Genomic DNA, 22,784 nt, shown 5'->3' with positions numbered 1-22,784 from the left:
TTGGTGTACGGAACATATTCATCCCAAATGTAAGTTAATTTATTTCACAATTAAATAAAAGGAGTATGAGGAGATAGAAACAAATATTGCTCTGAAGGCTAAAATAAGTAGAATTTGTTTTTCAGTATTACAACTGCAAAGGAACAGTAAAAGATTGTCTCAGAGATATAAAAAAAACTTTTCTTTATACTTAGGAAGAAAATTCTAATACAGTATGCAAGGGAAAGACAAGTTTCTGCATTATGCAATATTTGCATACAAGAATCAGATGCACAGTTGTGAGAAAACGTTTGTGAACCCTTAGGAATCATATGGAATTTTGCATAAATGGCGACAAGTCTTTTTTTACAAACAACACACACAAGATTTTACATTACCATATCTTTATTGAACAAATGGTTTAAACAATCAAGGTCATTGATGGAAAAAGTGTGTGAACCCTTATATTTAGTAACTAGTGGAACCTCCTTTATTGGCAATAACCTCAACCAAATGCTTTCTGTAGCTGCTGATCAGACCTGCACAGCAGTTAAGAGGTATTTTGGCCCATTCCTCTATACAAAACTGTTTCAGTTCATGTATATTTTGGGATGTCTTGCTTGAATGGCCTGCTTCAGATCACTCGACAGCATTTCAATGGGATTGAGGTCAGGACTCTGACTCGGCCATTCAAAATACAGAATTTCTTCTGTTTGAGCCACTCTGTTGTTGATTTACACCTGTCTTTTGGATCATTGTCATGTTGCAAGACCCAACTTCTTTTGGGGTTTAGATCACAGACAGACACCCTGACATTCTGCTGTAGAACTTCCTGATGCAATTTGGAATTAATTGGTCCCTCAATGATTGCAAGCTGTGCAGGCCCTGAATCAGCATAACAGCCCAACACCATTATACTCCCTCCGCCATGCTTCACAGCTGGGATGAGGTTTTGGTGTTTGTATGCAGTGTTTGTTCTCCAAACATAACGCTGTGTACATTAACCAAAATGTTCAACTTTTGTCTCATATGTCCACAGAACATTGTTCCAGGAGTGCTGTGGAACATCCAGGTGGTCTTTAGCAAACTTGAGACAAGCAGCAATGTTTTTTTTGGACAGGAGTGGTTTCCTCCGTGGTAACCTTCCACGAGCACCACTCTTGTTCAGAGTTTTTCTCATGGTAGACTCATGAACACAGACATTATCAAGTGCAAGAGATGCCTGCAGATCGTTAGCTGTCACTCTAGGGTTATTTTTCACCTGTTTGAGGACTGTACGGCGTGCCCTTGCAGTGATCTATGTAGAACGCCCGCTCCTAGGGAGAGTAACAGCGGTGCTGCATTTCTTCCATTTGTAAACTATCTGCCTGACTGTGGACTGATGGAGGCCCAAGCCTTTAGAAATCCTTTTGTAACCCTTTCCAGTCTTATGAGCTTCAACAATTCTTCTGAGGTCCTCTGAAATCTCTTTTGATCGGGCCATATTGCTCTTCAATAGTTTTCTGTTGTGAAGAGCAGGTACCCAACATTGTGTGATTTTTTTATAGGGCAAATCAGGTCAAACCCACACCTGAATATATAGTTAATTTTACAGTCAACTAAAGATAATGAGATCTTCTTTTAACTCATTAACCAAACCACGTAAAATACAGACAAATAAACCTTAATGCTATTACAACAAAATTATGGAGAAGATAATTATAACTAAGAGCGGCATGGTGGTGCAGTGGTTTGCACTGCTGCCTCAGAGTGCTGCGGCTCTTAAGTTTAATTCTTTCTGTTCTCCGCGTGTTCGCTTGAGTTTACTCCAGGTGCCCCTGTTTACTCCCCCAGTCCCGAACCTGTATGATAGGTTAATTGGGTTCTGGGAATATTGACTGTGAGTGTGTTAATATTAATGAATATTGGTGTGAGTGTGTTTTTGTTGGTGTATCTGTCCTGTAATGGACTTTTCAGGGTGCACCCTGCCTTGCGACTGTTGCTTGCTGGGATAGTCTCCAACTCCCCCGTGACTCTGAATTGGAAGAACATTTTAGAAAATTGATTAATAATTATAACTAAGCTGGAGTGTTATGTGTTCAATAGGATTCAAGAGACCAGTTGACATGGATTTATAAAAGTAAACATTGCAACTTATTTTTATGAGATATAAAAAGTACAGTATATTTACATTTTCAGAAAACTTTTGCTAAAGTATATACTCATGTGTGAATTGATCTATTTAAAGCAATAGGCTTTCAAAATATTGCATGTTTTTGACTGAGAACTGGTTAATAGATAGGAGACGTACAGTTAAGAAATGAATGCTTAAAGTGAGGTGATGTAATTAGTGCATTACCACAGGGATTTGTATTAGGGCCACTGCTTTTTTTAATTAGTATGAATTATCTAGATTCCTATGTCGTAAGTAAGATTGTTAAGCTTGTGATGCAAGTATTTAGAGTACATTGCAAAAGCAAAAAAGTGATATTTAGATGTTTTTAAACAAAATTCAGAACTTGTCAAACACCTGGCAGCTGACATTTAATGTAGACAAGTGCAGGCAGCAAAAACAAACTGTTAAGATGGGAAACACTGAGACAATTCCTCAAGAGAATGTGGGAACACAGAAAAGACAAATGGCATATATAAACAAAAGTTTAGGATTTAAGCCTTTTCATATAACAATTGCTCCTTAGAGTAATGTTATGTTGTACAATGCCTTAGTAAGAACTCATTTAGAATATTTTGCTCAATTGTACCACCACATAATAAGTAATAATGTTTCTCTTGAATTAGTCCAGAGAATAGCAACCAGAAACATTTTCTGGGTTACAGGAATTAAACCTTAAATTCTTCAACAGGGGGAGTGGTTCACGACAGTCTTAGATGGGGAACCCAATTCAACCTAATTCACCAAATTATTGGAAGCCATTTATTTGGGGGTAGCTTTTACACATAAGGTTGTGGGCATCTGGAAGAATCTACTCGGCTAAGTTGACAAAGCTCATAACGTATATTTTTGAGCAACTCTAAAATTGACGGTTGAATCTATTACCTACTAGGAATTAAACGAGCTATAAGCATGTCAGATTGCTCTCCTTATTTACAGTGTTTCTTTTGTTCTTAATAGAAATTATTAATTGTTAATTGCATATGTATTAACTATTTTACAATCAGTTTATGGTTTCAAAATTATCTAGGTTTTGAGTAGTTTTGCCAATATCTACAAAGTTCTCTCTGTGCTCATCTTGCTTTATTTAGTCATATGTCTCTACCCTGGTTCAGTTATAAACAAGGGTTAATAGGGTATGAATTAGAGCTACGCCCTCAAGTGGGACTTTTGTTATCTCTAATGCTTTCATGAGAAGCTTGGCTTTATTAGTTTCATATGGTCCTGAGTGCTTAAATTCTAGGCGCCGTGTCAACTTATTTATCTAAACGCAAGGAATTTTGAAGCTCCACAGCTCGTATAGGAATAATTTCCAATATGTATCTCACTTTTCAAGAGCTGAAAAGACAGTCAGTCTAACCAACAAAATATTCCATTCAAGGGTCCAGATAATCCTAGTAATGAAGCCTTTAGTTGGAATGAAACCAGTACACAAGAAGTTCCAAGGAACAGATTTGAATTCAGAATTCAGTGTTGTTAGATTGCCAACAGATGGTGATATTTTCCCATTAATTTCTTCTTGCTTCTTCTTGCTTCTTTTCTTTATTAACCAGCTACAATGTAGGTCCTGGGTGTGGCACCTGCATTGCTGTATCACCAGCAACAAGTACAGCACGCATAGGATTATTTTTCCTTTACAAGTAAAATTTGTCAGGGCAGAAACACCTGTTATTATGGTTTGCAAATTCAGTTTAATTTGAAAATTACTCCTTAGTTGTTATGGAAAGCAATAACTTGGCTGCATCAACTGTGTTGCTGTGATGGTTTTTACCATTATTTGTGTTTTATAGATGTGGTATTATTTTAGCCTTACTTCAGTTTTGAATATTTTAAACAAGGAGGAGTTATATTGAGCCATTTTCATTTAAAGTTCTATAAAGTAATGAATGCCCTTGTAGTTCTGGAGCAAAAATGTGTCAGTGCATCACAAACGTCAAATGCTATCTGACAGTTTCTTTGCACAGTCACTTCTGAATCCTAACTCAATTTGTTAAGATTTCAAAACATTTTTATTCATGCTGTTTGATGCCATTGTGAGTAGCTGTGGAAGATGTTACTTTATATTTCTTTGTTCCATTAAAATGTTCCTTTAACTCCATGCTTTCAAAAAGGAATCAGCTTTTTTATTATTGTTCAGAGTTACTATTGCTGAAAAAACAGTGCAAGGATAAAAATAGTAAAAAGAAATTTTAATCCATTGGAAGTTGACATTTGGGTGTTTCAATAAGTAAAGATATAAAGGCTTGTAGGTGCTACAGTGGTGCAGTGGTTAGCATTGCTCTCTTGCTCTCTCTGGGGCCTTGGATTCAATTCCAGACTCCATCTGTATGGAGTTTATATGTTTTTCCTGTATTTCCTGGGTTTTCTCCGGGTGCTCCGGTTCCCTTCCTACAGTCAAAACCCTACTGGTACAGTAGGTTAATTGACTTCTGGGGAAATTCACCCTGGCGTGAGTGTGTTTGTATCTGTGCGTGCCCTACAGCTCGTCTCGTCCAGGATGTATTCTGCCTTGTCCCCATTCTATGCCAGGACAGGTTCCGGCTTCCCTGCGACCCTGAATTGGATGAACCTGTTAGTAAAATGGATGGCTTGCAGGGCCTACATCTGCTCAAAAACAGATGTACACCATGATCATGGCTTTCATACCAAAATCACGGTGTTTGTGTAAATTCTTATTGTACATCTGTTTTTGATCATATTTTCTTCATACAGAACCACACATCAAAAAACAATTTAGACCTATGGGCCGCCAAAGTTCTGCTCTTCACCTTCGTGTCCACTTTTTAGTTGTTCCAACTATTTGTAAGCATTTCTTCATTTCATGCAATTGCTTTCATATACTGCTTACAGCCGAAACAAATTAAATGCAGCATTTCTTTCCTTCATCCCTCTGTTTTGTTTGATTTACCAGTTACTGGGTTTTGTGACTTGCTTCAGGATTTAAAATGCTAGTAGAAAATTCTTATTGTGCAAATGGAAACTTCTTTAGAAACCTATAGAAATGATCGATTAAGATTCCCTTAACTTATTGAAAATCGTTCTTACAATCAAGAAAACGAACGCTTTGCTTATAGTAGATAATTGTTTTAAAATGGTTTTGTGGTGAATTTGGTGCAGTTATCTTTCGAAACACAAAAATGTATTTTTGTTGCTTTTTTCTTTTGTAGGAACTCGAGAGGGTACTGGGTAAATCAAATCAGCTGGAGGAGAAGGATAGCTGGAAAGAGGAATCTGGGTAAGAAGGGCAATGAATTGCTCATCCAGGGGTTTTCAGTGCTGATCCCAGGACCCCTGTGATTTCTACTTTACTTTTAAAGTAAGCTAATCATTGTTTAGCAAAACCGAACCCATAAACTGGAGTGCTAACTTAATTACATCCAATTTTAAACTGTGCTTAAGTCTGCAGTGGTGACGGTTACTGCAGCTACAGGTCCTGGGTATGATTCTCGGCTTGTGCACCTTCACTGAGGAGTCTGGAGTGGAGATGTTCCCCTTGTAGTCACATGCAGTTCTTTCTATTGTAGACTAAACAAGACGTCTAGACCGGCTGAACTGAAACATTTGAAATTTTGGGGGGAGAGTTAAACTTTCTTTAATCTGGGCTCAGGTGTCTGATATTAATAAATTCCTGCCCGTGCTCAACAGTTAGCAAACTGTAAAGATTTATTTGTTTTGCTTAAACTTAAAAGAAGGAAAAATCTGCCATTTTAAGATGTTAAAAACTAAGAGTGATCCTGAGGACTAGGCCTCGGAATCCAGCCTCTTAATGTTTGTAGTTCCTGACATTTCACTTTTAATGCACTTTAGTTCTGATAAAGAACAGCAGCATGCCGAAGAGGAGGATGAGCTGAAGGAGGTTATTGATCTGCGGAAAATAGCTGTTCAGTTACTGCAGCAGGAGCAACAGAACAGGTACAGTTCAGAACTGTTCAGAGCCAGCTGAGCATCACCACCATCTCTTGGACCTCTTTCTGTTGATCTATAACAGTCAGTCATGGAAGATTCCCAACAGACAACATAGTATAATGGGGCACTTTGAGGCAGGATGCAATATTATAGCAATCTCAAAACTGAAATAAATATGTAAGATGAGTGATGCAAAATCCAATGCTGTTGCTTTATTATCATAATCAAAATGACAATTTGATCGAACCTGAGTTAGCATCAGGCCAGGATCCCAAAAATCTTTTGTAATGAAATTTTGAATCTCTGCATCCTAACCACACTGTCAAACACAGGCTATGAAATGGGTTATTATTGACACAGTTTCACTATGTACTGTATATTTTTGCATCATTGCCAGTAATGGCTGTTAAGAATTCTTCCATGTTTCGGATCATGTGAGTAGCTGATCAGTATTATGTTTTCTTGGTTAACTGACAATACAAGGTATGGTGATATATTAATAAACAGCAGGCAAAATAAGGGGGATAAGATCATTTCATTTAAATAAAACCTGGTTCAATGTTGTGCTATGGTCAACATGAAAAAGTTTAATATCCAGTGCCTCTATTGGTTTAGAGCTGGCAATGAAAGCCTACCTTTCTCAAGGTCTTTCTGAATAGTGTGGCCTGCCTAAGATTGCTATTCACAAAATCCTTACACTTGAGTTTAGTTTTTAGTTTTAGTTTTTAGTTTTATGCTCCCAACAATGTTTACAAACTCCAAGCGTCATTTTCTTCATGTCACTTTGTTCAGTGCCTGACTAACACGCACCACACTGATTCTAGGAAGTCTTGAACAGAGAGGAGGAAGAGACTGTTTAATTGCTCAGAAGTGCACAAGTCCAGTAATGGAAGGCCACAACCCCAGCAGACTTAGACATCTAATGAAATCATCATAAAACCTGGGGATGTTAAATTACCCACAGTAATGTCAATATGATAATTTGGTGATTGGTTGAGTGGGATATATATATATTTTTTTACTTTGTAAAAATGCATTCATTTATCAATAGAATTTAAACATAGTTTTTGAAAAAAGATTCGCCTGTTAAGAGCTCAGGTGGAATGAGAACAAACCGAAACTATAGCCTGTCCAGCACTGGAGCTGTGCAGCAAAAGATAAATGACTTAACAGGCCGGTTTTAATTAATGTTCGGTACTTTAATTTCTTATGAGAAATGTGTATAATATGTGTATTAGCAAAAATGGCCATTTTTAATTTCCTTGTAGCTCATCCCCCCTTTCTAACTGTGCTTTTATTTTTGAAAGTCTCTTAACACCATTAATCCCGTCGGTGATGTAAATGTAGCCAGGAGAGGTGAAGCATTTTTACAGAGGCGCTGATTTTCCTGCCCGGGGGCTTGAAGGCTCCTCTTCTTTCTCTGTACTAACCGCTTCCTTTCCTTTCCTCATCTACATTACTCTCTTCTTTCTTTTTCTCTTTCCATTCCTTCTTTACTGTTCTGCTCTTTGTGTGTGATGGGTGCACATGGCATGCAGGCGGAGGTCCTTAATTTGTAGAGCAACATTCAGTGAGAGCCTTATCCACAGACGGAGACCTACAGGACGAGCACACAGGTATAGGCCAATTGTTGGGGGTGTGCAGGGCGAAATGGGGTGTGTGCTGGTGGAGGAGTCGGGGTTACTTTATGGCTAGGTGTCGGGAGTCAGGGCCTTGTTTCAAGTCCTGGATACTTTAGTGAGGAATTAACAGAAAAATATGCTAGTGCCTTCTTCTCCAAACCCAGTCATTTAACACACATTGTGGACGGGATGCTTAGATCTTAAGGGTTTTGCTTTTTTCTATAAAACATTGTGCTCAGAACACATCCTAATGTCCGCCAACGTGCCAGCCAAAGCATTCCAAGTCCCTAACATGACGGTAGGCCTCTACTGCGGGGGATTCAGGAAGTCTGAGGTAAACAAAGAGCAGCCATGAGGGGTTAGTACTTGGCAATTAGCATATGTTTTGACATTCTTAATTTAATCCCAGCCAAGGAAGTTCCGACAGTGCATTTACAAAGAAAAGTGTTTTTATGCATACATCCAGTGCAGTATTTGTTCCAGTTAAACTCTTAAGTGAAATGATCTGTTATTATTTTTAGCTATTAAACACTTCATCTCCATTGATTATAAAAAAAATAATGGATTAAAAAAATTGAGATTATTATCTTTGTTGGCAGTTTTAGGTAGTTAAAATATATATGTGTATATATATATCAACACAAACTCGTTTGTATTTTTATTGGCTCTCAGTATATATTTTAAAAAATATTTGCACTAGCAGCACAGTACCTTTTCAGAAGTGTAAAATCATGTTCAGTGTTTGTTACAAATACTTATAGTTAAGTCAGTAAGATTTTTTTTTCTTGTAAGTGTTTTGCTGACTTATACATGGTTTCAGTCTAGCTCCAGCTTGGATTAAATTTGGTTTCTGAAGTCAACCTTAAATTCCAATACTTTAGCAATTTTGTTTTCAATGTTTCTCCAGCCTGAATATTTTTAAATTACCCCTTAATGGCAAATGGAATTGATAAGAAGTAGCAAACACATTTTTTCTTGAATGTGATGACAAAAATACATTAAACTATGCCCCTTTTTTGTTTAAAACATGCACTACCTTTCATATGATTCCTATACTCTTGAATAAAAAAATAGCAGGCTTACTTCTGGATTTGAGGTATTGTTTAATAAGTAAACAGTAAAATAAAACTGTAAAAAAATACTAGTGTCATTTTATAACTGTGCGTACATCTAGGTTAAGGCATGTTGGACTAGCCAGCAGCCATATCACTCTACAACTCACAACTGGCAACCCACTGAAGCTCAGCAGGTGTGAGCCTGGTCAGTACCTGGATGGCAGACTCCTGGGGAAAAACTAAGGTGGCTGCTGGAAGATGTGTTAGTGGGGCCAGCAGGGGGCGCTCACCCTGCAGTCTGTTTGGGTCCTAATGCCCCAGAATAGTGACGGGGACACTATACTGTAAAAAGGCCCTGTCCTTTGGATGAGATGTAAAACCAACATCCTAAGTCTCTGTGGTCATTTTAAAAATTCCAGGGGCGTTGCTCAAAAAGAGTAGAGGTGTTACCCTGTTGTCCTGGCTACATTTCCCCTTTGCCTTTACCATGGGCTCCTAATAATCCGCATCTATAAATTGGCTCCATCATTCTGTTCTCCTCCCCACTGATAGCTGATGTGTGGTGAGCATTCTGGTGGACTATGGCTGCCGTCGCATTCACATGGGTGCTGCACATTGGTGGTGGAGGGGAGTCCCCATTACCTGTTAAGCGCTTGGAGTGGGGTGTCCAGATAAGCATTGTATAAGTGTAAGCAATTAATTATTAATAGTACTTGATTTCTAAGCTTAAGAAGTTAGTTTGTGGTCTCATTCACTCTGTGAGTATATGGTTGATACACCTAAAAATAAACTCATAATGGTGCCACACCTCTTTATTAAATCTTTGTGTGTCTCAAAGAGTGAACCTCTGGGCCGGATGATGCAAACCTTTGAAGCAAATACTCCTTTGACTAGAATTTTTATTAAATTCTCACGTAGCCTGTAATTGTTGGCCCTGTATGACAGGACACACTTCTTAGACATGACTAAATGTTTTGAGAAAGTTTCTCCCTATTAATTATATAATGGTATAATTATAATTATATAGTAATGATAATCTGCCAGCTTTCTGTTTCTGCAAGGAAACAACAGTGATTGTGAAAGATCTTTTTTTAGCAGTATAGACAACGAAATACGTTTTGGGTGCTGTTTCTTCAATTCAAATATGAAGCAACATTACAACAAAGTTGTCTCCAGTACCCGGTTTCTTGACTTATGCAGAGACTTTCGTGATTTACAAAAGCATCTTTTGTGTGAATATTGGTATACTAACACAACTGATATACAGCAGTGCCTGTGTTATCGCGAGATGTGTAAACTTCACAATTGTCCCTCCTTAATGATGTAGGTACCCTTTTTCTTCTTCCTATGACTAACATAGTCAGTCAGGTGGGACATATTTTTGCTCACTTGTGCTTATTCACACCTGTACAAGGCTCAGTAGTCGAAAGTCTGCATTTCTACTTTTTGTTGTGAATTTAAGCTTTATTACTGTAGTTTCTTTCTAGTTCTGTTTTATGTTTGTTGAAACTTTTAAAAATCTTTTTTTATTGACCCATATAATCTGGATATTTTTTTTAGATTTCTTAGTCATTCTGGAAGCAGCCCAAACAGTAGACAGAAGTCACCTGCAAGATCCATCCGAAGGTAAGGAAATATACATCTTGTGGCTTTAAGATGAGAAATTAATCTTCCTTTATTGATATGAATTATTCCATTACTAATATTGTATGCACTTTACCAGCAGTAAGATGGTTGTTCCTCAATCCCTTCTTTTACTGTCTAAAACTTGACAGGAGTCATTTATTTTAAATGCAATTAAAAACTGTGTACACTAGTGATATTTCCCAGTCTGCATTCCCAGTTTAAACACTAGATCACTAAATCAAAAATTCAGTTCATATGATGGAAGTGTTTACTATAACATTGGAAATATGTATTATCAATTTTAATACTATTTGTTATAATTAACAGTATGAACTATATGTTCAAAATAACTTTTAATTTAAACACTGCATTTAGCAGTGTGGAGCAGAGCTTGTAACTGGAAAGTGGTGGGTTCAAATCCCAGGTGGGTCCGTGCCATTGTACCGTACTCTTGAGCAAGTAGTCACTTCAAGTAGTCACTTCAAGTGTGTGGTTTTAAGATTTATACTTTTTAATGAAGCTTTTCCTAGCTATTGCCTCAAGGCTTTGAATATTGGATGTAAATTCCACAGTGTAATTCTGTTTTTAACTGTAACAGGGCAACTGGATTTGGAATTAAGCCACAGGAAGGTTCTGGTGAGACACTTTAGATACATGCAGGAATGCGTTAGAATCGCATAAACACATTGATTTTAGTGAGCCTTTTTTTTTTTGTAGTGAGAACCCCTCTTTTGCAGTGTCCACCCACATCCAGTACCAAGCCCTTCATCTTGTGAGCAACTACAAGCTCATCAGAGTTGTGCAGGATGTTCACCATTAACTGCGCTTGCATCATCTTGACACAGATGTTAGTGGCCTGTTTTCTTTACCACTGTCACCAAATTTGAGGAAAATGTTAAACTTTTGATGACTTTCCATAAGATAGCAAATGGCACTGACTGCATTGCTAAGGTGTGAAGCCTCCTTTAATGCTAATTACAATAATGATGTCCTGAAATGAGCCCATTATCCACAACAACAGGGTCTACAGGCATTGCTTAACTTCGTAGTAAATTGTTTTCACTGGCAGGAGCCTGTAAAATAAATAAACATTCTTTTGACATACTGTATGCATATAACGATTGTCATTATTCTTTTTTTAAAGCACATCATTGGAAGAGGGAAGCACATCTGAGTCTCTGCTGGTAGGGCAGGTATGGCTTTTAGTCTGTTATACTATTTCTGTTTTTGATGTTCAATACATTTGCATAACAGCAGATTAAATTAGCCAGATTTTGTCTAGATGTCTTCTTTGTTAAAAAGTGAAATCTGGACATGTGCAGTAATTAAATGGTTTATGGTACTATCTGTAATGAATGATAGGATGCCTAAGTTCTCATTTATATTTTAATAGCATGTCACAAGATTAAACTTAATATACCCATACTGCTGAGAAAATTCAATTTATGTGAAAAAACTGTTGAAGCAATGTTTTTATGCCCACCCATCTTCATTTCAAATTAATGGAAATATTTTGTTTTTTAATGGATGTTGTTTTTCTATTTTACATACTCATCATGTGTAGCAAAAAGAAAATGAATTGTTACATTATCTTCATGTTAGCATTAGATACATCTTGTTTTTATTTTTTTTTTGACATGTAATTCAGGAACCTTTAAAACTTTCAAATCAAAAGCACAGATTTCCTGCAAAATAGAGTCTCATGTTATGGAATTGTCTTCTATAGCAAAATCCATACTGTAGCATACCAGATGGCAATGAAAACAATGTGGAACCTGTTAAAAGTACATTAATTGTACTCATTGCTTCAGTTCCAATGACTGATGAGAAAAAAAAATCTCACAAGTCAGTCGGACAACTTGACAAAACACATTTCAAATTAATTTCTTTGTGCACTGTTAATGTGTGCTGTTTTATTCAATGAAGGCTACAGCTGAGTTAATGCTAAAGCCTCTGGAATACACACACACAAGTAGAATATTTTATTCTGATATAATCAACAAGTCAGTATTAAAGGCTATACAGTTAACCTTTCAAACTGGAGAACTGTGCATTTCCCCTTAAATGATTTCTACTATAGCCTCTGGAGTACTTGTGATTGAACAAGCACCTTTTCCATTTTATTTTTTGTACAGTTTCTCAGAAGTATTAAAAGATAGTTTTTCCCAGTGAACATAAACATTATTAAGGCATCCACACAAAGAATCTCATGCGTTCTGAGATGCTGAGTGCACATTGAACTCTTGATTTTTCAAAGTAAGCTATTTTGCATAGTACAAGGAGACCTTGTGCATAAGTCCTCACTGCACACCAACTACAGTATAACCATTTATAGCACAACTATTCAGTCAGAGAAAAATATATACCCATTTTTTATATTTATCTCAAAATCCACAGGGAAAAAGAAACATGATTTCTTAGGAGATTTACAGTACAATTCCTTAAAAGGAATACTGTATGAGAAATGTTTTAGAGAAGTATTCATAAAGAATACTTACCTTCTTAAAGAGCTTACGGTATTTTTAACCTAATATTTAAAAGAAATGCAGTTGTCCTTGAAGGATTGTGTTCATAACTTAATTGCTCTTTGAAGTATTCAAAATAGTGAACCAAGTCAGCTGCCTTTTTCTTAACGCTGCTTAAAATTATTTACAGAGGTGCTAAGAAAAACTGATAGTGCTGTAATAGCTGGAACTGAGCAGGCTGAGCCACAGTTTTCCAAATGTAATTGTATCCTTCCCTTTTTGTTTTTAAGGAGCCTGAATTTGCTGAGGAAGACAGTCCATTCTCTGAGGTCATTCATTCATTTTCACTTAATTTAGCTTTATTTTCTTTTGTTTTTATTTCATGTAGGCTCATGTAGTTCATACTGTGTTCCCTCGCAAGGCTTGTGTTTGCATGCCCTTTTCAGATCCAAGACATTTTCACTTTTTTTTAGATCTACAGAGAAAAATTGGCACTGGGAATGCAATGCAAATGTGTGCTGTGGTCCTGTGTTCGATTTCCCAATAATGTTGACATTTCTTTAAAAAAAAAAAGACATTCTCTTAAAGAATCTTAATCTTCAAAATAAATATCCCTTAAAATAATTATTAGGATCTCAGGAGGGGATATGACTCTTTGGAGATATGTTAGGTATTTCCTTAATCATTTCTTTGGAATTCCAGAAGGCTTGCTTCCTGTGAGAAAGTGTTTGTTGGTTGTTTTACAGCCCTCAGGGTCAGATGATGGTAACCCAAAGCAGGACCAAACAGATTCAGTGCAAAAGTGGCCTGATGCTCACCCACTAGTGTATCACAGTGAAGACCGAAGGCGAAATAAATACTTAAGGAAAGATTATATAAAGGTATTTGTTATGCACAGTGACTTTGATCACCTTCCTTGCATTTTCAAAATGATTGCCTCACATCAAATCTAATTTGATTTGATGCTGCAGTTGAACCCTGAAAGTCTTGTGTCTATACCCTTTTGTGTTTTGAGACAGCAGTCCACAACTTCTTCAAGCGTGTGGACCCTTTTTAATTTTTCCAAACCTTTCATGGAGCACTGCACACTAATAATTATGTTTTACACCTCGTTAAATATAGAAATGTAACCTAGAATCCAAAAAATAAACTCAGTAATGTAGACACCTTAAATTATGTGAAATTTGTTTTAATTTCAAGCCTGGCAGTGTATGCATATGAACGTGTGTGAATTCAAGTGATTTACCTAACAAGACAGCTAGTGCTGGTCATATGAAAGACATTTAAAAGGAGTGATGACAGTTTTATCCTTAATTCTGATTCTGTAGCATATTTTTCTATGGACCATCTGTACTAGGTTTGTAGATCCAGCAAATAATGGATGTTCTAAAGCATAAAACTGCCTGGTTGTTTATTCCACATTTATTCTCAAGACTTGTAAATTGTTTTTTCATCTCCCATTCCTCCAACACATAGACTCAATTCTGTACGATAGATGTCGGCAAACATATTTGACAGATGTGTAGCGCAAACATTAAAATGTGTGGTGATTGTGGATGTGATGAGGGTGCTCATTTCTCACAGTTCCCACTTTCATACGTATACTGTTCCAAACAGTGGGGTATTCCATTGCTATAGCTGAGAATGATTAAGTTATGGAATAGTCACTTTCTGTTCATTTTTTGCTTTACAGGTGATTTAATTATATATTCATTTTTAAATGGGTATTTTAATTTTTTGTTTGCGTTATGGGTTTTTTTTCTAACTGCAGTCTATACTGACATTAATATTATCTACTGTACTTAATGTATTTTTATTGTCTCTGGTGTTACAGAGAATGTCAAGAATTATCTTGATACTGTACAGTACGTGGAGTTCCACCATCTTGTGTGTCTGCATTCTCATCAACATTATAACCCTGGAGTGATGCTTTTCCACTTGTTGTTTAATTAATTATATCTTGTCATCCATGGCCAAGTTCTTCTAAATATGCACTGTTGGAAAAAGATCCCTCCAATGACTTTTTAATTCTTCATTAATTTATAAAATATACTGTGTTTGTGATAGTGTTTTATGATCTTAAGAGATAAGTAATAGTTGATCATTAAGTTTCATGAAATAATCTCAATTTTGATACATGGGAACAACACTTTCCACCTGCTATTAAAAATTAGTTAAAGAGCATTTTATCACAATAAATGAAGGAAAAGTAATGGGATAGGGAAAAACTATTTGGAGCAGTTATGGTTTTTAACTTGACTTAAGCTATTTAGGACAAGAAATAACTATTGTGAGAACCATATTTTGTGCTCAAAATGTCTAGTACTGGATTGCAGTTACTTTGAGCCTTTGGTGAATGGTTTTGTGCTTTGTTTTTTATTTGCAACATCTAAGTGTTCCCTTTACCTTCGGCCATGTGTTTTCATTTCAGTTTGCTGGTTATGAATTAAGAGCAAATGATTTAGCCTTTGCATCTCAAATTTGTATATTTTGTAAACTCACTTATGACAGCAATGTTTTAAATTAGACACATAACACTTCTTGAACAACAAAGATGTTTTTATCCGACACATACTGTATGACACATATGTCTGGCAATTACTGTAAAAAAAATGTTATTATAGAAACACCCACTTTGATAGAATCCACCCATTCATCTTGATTCTACAGCTTTGATGAGCTGTACTTGTCCTGTATTGCTACCGTAGTTCTTCGACGTTGGCAGACTGTAATGGTAGCATCACCAGTCAATACACCCCTTTTTTGTTTACCAGCCCTTTACCCCTTGGGGCCTCTGAAGAATCAAATTAAGCTATTCAGCACCGTTCTATTTTGAATTTAACGTTAACTACACTACATGGGGGTAGTGAATACCCAGTAATAAAAAGTAACATTCAGTACTTTTGACTCATATAAATGTTAATGTAATAATGTTGTTTTATTAGCCCTATACAATTTCTTGCATTGGGAATTCATCTTTTTTTCGCATATCCCAGCTTGCTCTCCATGAGACACAAAAACACAGATAGGGAGAGAAACTTGGGGTCAGAGCACAGGGTCAGCCATTGTTCACCACACCTGGAGCAGTTGGGGTTAAGGGCCTTACTCAGGGGCCCAACAGAGTAGGATTTCTTTGCCAGCTGCAGGATTTGAACCAGCAAGCTTCCAATCACAGGCACAGATCCTTAGCCACAGAGCTACTGCTCCGCCCAATATGTTAATAATGTTATGTAATAATATGTAGCAATTTGTACTTTACTATCCCAATACTTACAGTGTGGAAGGCACTGTAGGTCACAAAATCATAGATGGCATTGTTAGTGATGACCTATAAACAGTGAACTCTGAGTTTAAGTCATTTTCCTTAAAGGTACAGTAGATTGTTAGAAATATGTGTAATAAAATAGTCCTATTGTAATAGTTAAAATGTCTTCCGAAGGGTTATTCTGAGTAAGCACATTTAAATGGGATTCTTCTGTATTTCTTTTACAAATCTGATTTACATTCCTCAACATGAGGCTTCTCTGCTGGGGCTCTTGGTGGCAATTACCTTTTCATCATTTCATAATTGCTTGCTTGGCTGTAAAGTTGATTATATATTTGTTTTAAATAATGTTGATTCAAAAACAGCAATCTAAAGTATCATGTGCTTGTATTGTGAACTCTGGGATTTGTTTCATTAGAAATTTGTTATCCAAATTGAGTCACTGCTACCTCAAGACAGTAGTTCTGCAATTGGAACCTGTGATTGAGGTTACAATCATGTGATTGTTAAGAAACACTTCTTGTAAAGGGCTTACAGCTAGCAATCTACAGTATATTGTAGCAGGTAATGCCCATGAATTCATGAGTGGATTATCCATTAACACAAAACATTTGGACTTGTGATTAGTAAAATATTAAGATGTGGTAGGAAAATGTGATTTTTTTATGTACAGGGTGTATCAGAATCCTGGACCTATAGGGAGAATTGAATAATATAAACTTGTTTAATTTATGATTCTAATTGTTTTACATTAACACACATACACATTAACTCTTGTACAAATATTTACTAGTCAATTTTTTAAGACTGATATAAGGCTAATCTGAGAGCATGCATTTCCTTTGGTGCTGCAATGCTATTTGGTTTGAGCTATATACCACAAAGTTCATGAAATCAAATTTCTCATGGACTGGAAAAATCTGTACTCTGTGGAAGTCATTCCACAGGGTATCAGTGTCTTATCCATTCAGAGGCAGTGTTCAATCCAATCAGTTTTGGACACTACAGGCGTTTTTCCTCCAAACATTTTATTCACCTTTAACATGTCAGTAGCCGTATGATTTACAACTTTCCTGTTTTGGGGAAGGTGTTCTACAGTGCTGTGCCAGGTTCCTGGAGATTTTCTGTTTGCTCTGTATTTATCAGCATTTTTAAGATGCCAGGAATAAGTAAGGTTTATGTAAGGTTTGAAGTTGTTTTTACTGAAAAGATCAAAGCCAGGAGAACTAGAGACTAGAGAAGCCACATGAAGTGCTTTTTCAGCAATGGACATCAGAGGACAGTGGAACCCCTAACACTAGACTCTGCCGCTTAACATAATGCTTTCCATCCAGCTCCTGTAGTCACTACTGGAGGGGATTTTTAAAAAACAGCTTTCTTGTAGTGAATATGCAACATAGCAGTACAAGTGATCAGTCCCCTCACTGAATTGTGGAGTGAACAAGTGTCTGAAAGTTAGGGAGTTGAGTCCCTAACTTAAAGAAGAATTAGTTTAATATTGCTTCTTTTGGTAGTGTTCCCAGTGTAACTGAAACCCAAGTAATTAATTAATTGAACTGTCAATGTTTTTCTTGATAATTACAGTAAGTTGAAGTAAGATTAAAGAGAGATCTGCTTTCTAAAAAACTCTTAGAAGCACTGCAGAAGGGTGCGTATCTGAAACCACTGACTGATTGTAGAAGAGACTTTCAAACGTTAATATGTAGCAGACCATTTGAATAAGAGGCCCACAGGACTGTTTTTTAAACACTGAGAAATAGGATTTCTATTTGACAATGACTCGGCTATAATACAACATAGGACTGGCAAAAAATAGAGCTTGTCATCAGCTTATCAGGCAGTTAGAAATGAGTAAGCTGTTTTTTAGGGATGTCTTTAATTGAATTTGTTTTTAATGTTTAGACTTTACCAGACTAAAATATCTATTGTAAATTAAGCAGTTTAAATTATCAGATGTCTGCTTATTCCTTATAAGGGTTATACAACCTAATCTAAACCTTAATTCCAGAGTTTTGAAATCTACTTGTATATTTGTTGACCAGGTTATTGAATTTTGCCAAAAATAAGTGGGTCAGACCTTGTATGCTACATATTTGTTGTATTATAAGCAAGTGCAGAAATCTATTATTGATGCTTCATAGTGTTTGGAGAAGTTTCATTAAACATCTGGTTTTTAAAAGCAACTGACAATTGAGAAAGATTAAAGAAAAAAGAATCAAATCCCCAACTCAAAAAGCCAGTTTTTGCTCATTTTGAATTTATGTAATTTATTATGGCATTTGGCAAAGTTTGGGTGATAGAAGGATTTCCATTCCTGGCAAATTCCTCTATTACAGTTTAAATGTGAGCCTTTAGTTCAGTCTATCGTAGTGCTGGTGTGCACTAATATACAAGTCAATTCCTACTGATACCAGCTGGTTTCTACCAGAGGGTGAAATTTTTGCAACCTGCTGTTCTGACATTTCTCAGAATCCACTGTCATGTTTTTGGTGCTGCACTGCTCACCTTCCAGTTATGCAGCGATCCCTGTCACAGAAGTCTGACTTTACTTCTCATTTTTGCCTTCAGACAGCAAAATGTTGCACTATTCAGCGTCTGTCGCTTCTGATTTCAGAGCTTGTCTCTAGCCCTTCCACTTTCGCCAACACCCCAGGATTGCTACATGAACTCATCATCTCATTCTTACTGCTGCTTGTTGACGTTAAGCCCCTTAATTAGGCACTGGATTACAAACTCCAGTTTCAAGGCATTAAAGTTCTTATCGTCCATTCTTCATCTTTGCAATGTTTTTAATTGTTATGGACAGTTTCTCTCAGAAAACCCATTTCATTCAAGGCACCAGTATACATAATGCATCAGTTCAGCTGTCGCCTCTTTCTCTTTCCTGCCTCAGATTGCTGTGGTTAGTCATTTTCTAGTTTGCCGAATGTAGAAACCAGAATGGCTTTTCCTTAAAATTCCACGTTGCTCAATTTGACCAAAAAAATAAAAAGTAGCTGGCCCTTTGATCCTCTTTGCAAATTTCCAGGCTTTCTTTGCCCTCCCATTTATCCATTTATTCTTTCTATACCTTTTTCATTACAATTTACTGTTGTTACACTTCCAAAATGCCCTCCTCTCTTTCCTCTGTGTTTCATGCTTCTAAGGTTCTAGTCTTTACTGGTGCCCATTTGGCCCCAGCTTTTAACTTTTCAGCCTCTACTGCTTCTCCCTGTTGTTGTCCAAACAGCCACTCTCATCAATATAGTAATTCTTAAAAGGGTGTGTACTATAGGTGTCAGTATTTTTACTCTAGACTGATTAGACAATTTTCCGAATTACATCATTTTGCCAAATTCCAGGTTCAATTAAAGTTCAGATTTTGTTAGCCCAAAACACAATTTGTCATTTTTCTCCCATTTTTGCCTTTCCTTGCTCCCCAAATTTTCATTTTAACACACAACAGTTCTTGAGACAGTTCAGTTTGATACAAGGAGCTAAGAGCTAATGATTATTCGTGTTCATGATTTACTTAAGCTTATTCCAATTTAAAATACTTTAATAAAACCTCGGTATTCATGAGGGTTGGGTACCTTGAAGTCTCCGGAAGTGGTGATTTTGCAAATGTGGGACTTCATACCTTATAGAGAAAATAGGGGATATTTCTGCCTTTTTGTTAAAACTGTTAATGATAAAATAAATAGCGTTAATATATTAAAAGTTCTTTTAATGAAAATAAATACTGTAAACTTAAGTTCCATAAACTTATATGTACGTTTATTCCATATAATTCAAGTTTTTGCATGTGCAAGCAAATAAACATAGGTCCTTATAATTATATTATAAACAAATTTTACAGCTGCACATACTGTAAAAGTGGAGTCATCAGGGGCTGGATAATACCGTGGGTTTGCAATGGATGGAGATAGGGAGTGTGGAAGGAGAGGTCACAGTAACCTCCCTCAACGAACTTCCTCTTCTGCTCCTGTGGTTTGTCTAATTCTTTACCTTCTTCTGCTTTATTTTGTTATCCTTTTCTGTTAGATGGTGATAGGAGAAAGGGTTGGAGGTTTTTTTATCTTATTTTGCAGCACAATTTTTTATTTGTATAAAGAGCAAACTTCTATAATCTTTTCTGATTTCTTCTGAGTGTATTTGTTTCTCTTAATCCAGGATCACATACAGGCATTGCTCTGATAACAGGTCTGCACAATTTACACCTAAATTAACTCAGTAACTCAAGCTTAACCCATGATGCACTTTGTTAAGATTACTTTATTGGTCATATACAATTTATTGTATTAGGAATTTGTCTTTTTGCATACTACCCATGCTCTCATACTCTAGAGAGGTCACTTACAAAACATTGCAAATCTGTACCATGTGTTTCTCTCACCCTTTAAAGAAAGATACATCCATCCATTTTCTAAACGCTTTGTCCAATTCAGGGTCACTTGGGAGACAGAGCCCATCATGGCAGGAAACAGGTGCAAGGCGGGATACACTATGAATAGGATGCCAGTCCATTGCAGGGCACACACAAGGACAGAAACACACATACACCTCAGTCCGATTAACCTACCTAGCACTGGAGAACAAAAGCTGGAAAAGTGGAGGAGGAGAGGCCACTCAGGAAGTGTAAAGTGGAGAGGGGTGAAGAAAGCTAAAACCTGCATGAGAATAGAGAAGGTCTGATCCAGTGCACTCTGGTGTTGGCACTGTCTTTGTGTGTGTATGCATAATTCTGTGAATGCATTTGAAAATACAGTCTTTTCCTTGACTTTAACACAGGTCAAGGAATGCTAAAGACAGGGTTTTATGAGATGTTTTGCAATATACGATGAAATATGTTCTTATCTGCTCACACACAATGACTAGGTGGGGCATTAGATTCTCATGCTTTATGCTCGCATTTTAATTATGTGATAACTATCTTGGGACAGGAGGAAAGTCTTATCCACAAAAATGTACTCTGTTTTGGTGTGAATTCAGTTGAATGGGTGTAAAGTATGTTGCTATACGTCAGTTTGCATTGCTGCAGTGCTGTTTTACAAATGCCTTGGCAATCAAAATAAAACAAATTGTTTTATTTTATGTATGTAGGCATCAGAAATGATGCGTAGAAGATTAATGAACCTTATCCTGGGAAGATTTTTCACACTGATTTATAGAAAAAAACAAACTTCTCTAACCTTTTCTGATTTGTTCTGTGTGAGTATTTCTGTATTTTTCAAAGGGGAATGGATCTCACTTTTTCTCAGTCCAGGATTTTGTTTCATTTCCACAGTATATGATAAAGACCACCAAATAGAACATAACAGGTTTGCCTCATTATAAGCAAAGTCATCAATTGTCCATCTTATTAATTCTTTCCATTTAGTTAATTCATTCATCGGATTATTAAGTTTGTTCTCAGAAATATAGGAAACAATATTCTATTGCAGTTGCTTAAAGGAAAAGTTTAATTTCTAATAAGTAATAATTTTATTTCTCAGATAGGTGTCGAAATTGTTGGCACACTTAAAGATCTTTAAAAATAAAATCAAAATTTAATCTGCATCAACATTCTACTTTTTATGTTTATCTCAGTCTTAAGTAATCCTTCCAATACTTCCTGATTAACCGGTGTATGAAAATGAGAGACAGTAACATACATGTATCTAAATCCTTTTGTCATTTATCACCATGGGTAACAGCAATGAATTCCCAAATGAAAAGAGAGAAAAGATTGCTTCATAACTCGGGTAATGGGTATGAAAAATAAATACCCCCTTACCACGAATACGGTGATAATTAAAAAGATGTGCCAGCAGTCATGTCACCTTGCAACACCGAAGCTTAGCAGGTGTGAGTTTGGTCAGTACCTGGATGGGAGACCTCCTCGGAAAAACTAAGGTTGCTGCTGGGAGAGGTTTTAGTGGGGCCAGCAGGGGACATTCACTCTGCAGTCTGTGTGCAGTCTAATTTCCCAGTATTGTGACAGGGTTGCTATACTGTTAAAAGGCATTGTCCTTGAGATGTGAAACCAAGGTTCTGAGTCGCTGTGGTCACTAAAAATTCCAGAGATTTTCTAAAACAAAAGTAGGGATGATACCCTGACATCCTGGCCAAATTTCCCATAGGCTGTTACCAATCATGACCTCTGAATTGATTTCAGCACTCTGTTCTCCTCCACACTGTTAGCTGATGTGTGGTGAGCGTATTATTATTATTATTATTATTATTATTATTATTATTATTATTATTATTATTATTACTTACAACTACTGGTACAGTGCTAAACTTGCCTGGCATAGTATGTGTGCATTTCCCCAGTGCTGACTGAGGAAGGTGGCTCGGGTGGCAAAGAAAAGTCCAAGAGCCACAGGTGGAGTATTTCAGAACTAGGCTGAATCTTGGAGTCATGAGTATTCAATTCTACAGTTAGACACCAACTCCATACTAACAGGCCTTTTTTGGAGCTTCCACAAAAAAAAAAGCTTTATTGAGAGCAGCTAACAGGTGTTTCGCCTGCTCTTCGATAGGAACCGACACACATAAGGCAGAAATGTGTCTTTGATCTTTGGCCAAAAACACATACAGTAGCAGTTGGTTAAAAAGCAGTTGGATATTTCAAAAGAAGGTTTAATTTACAGGAAAAAAATATCATAATTCATTTAATTTAATTTAAAAAAGGGTGGTTAGATGTTATGGAGCCATTTTGCTTCCACTGGGCATGGGGCCCTCCTTAAGGTC

At 36.6% G+C, this 22,784-nt stretch overlaps 1 protein-coding gene across 5 annotated transcripts in view; it reads left to right on the top strand.

Moving 5' to 3' along the window:
* lrch2 (leucine-rich repeats and calponin homology (CH) domain containing 2) overlaps nucleotides 1–22,784 on the top strand; it is a 117,636-nt gene that overhangs the window by 64,892 nt on the left and 29,960 nt on the right. For 2 of the 5 annotated variants that reach the window (XM_088649027.1, XM_088649031.1), the window contains exons 10-16: nucleotides 5,299–5,366; nucleotides 5,939–6,043; nucleotides 7,576–7,653; nucleotides 10,275–10,340; nucleotides 11,485–11,533; nucleotides 13,096–13,134; nucleotides 13,552–13,686. In XM_088649027.1, coding sequence (XP_088505153.1) covers nucleotides 5,299–5,366; nucleotides 5,939–6,043; nucleotides 7,576–7,653; nucleotides 10,275–10,340; nucleotides 11,485–11,533; nucleotides 13,096–13,134; nucleotides 13,552–13,686 — 540 coding nt within the window. The remainder of the gene's footprint in view (nucleotides 1–5,298; nucleotides 5,367–5,938; nucleotides 6,044–7,575; nucleotides 7,654–10,274; nucleotides 10,341–11,484; nucleotides 11,534–13,095; nucleotides 13,135–13,551; nucleotides 13,687–22,784) is intronic. The other 3 variants (XM_088649030.1, XM_088649029.1, XM_088649032.1) reach the window with 3 other exon arrangements.

Source organism: Lepisosteus platostomus, chromosome 10 (assembly GCF_059453375.1).
Source record: "Lepisosteus platostomus isolate fLepPlt1 chromosome 10, fLepPlt1.hap1, whole genome shotgun sequence".
Lineage (NCBI taxonomy): Eukaryota > Metazoa > Chordata > Actinopteri > Semionotiformes > Lepisosteidae > Lepisosteus > Lepisosteus platostomus.
This window is presented reverse-complemented; position numbering and strand designations above follow the sequence as displayed.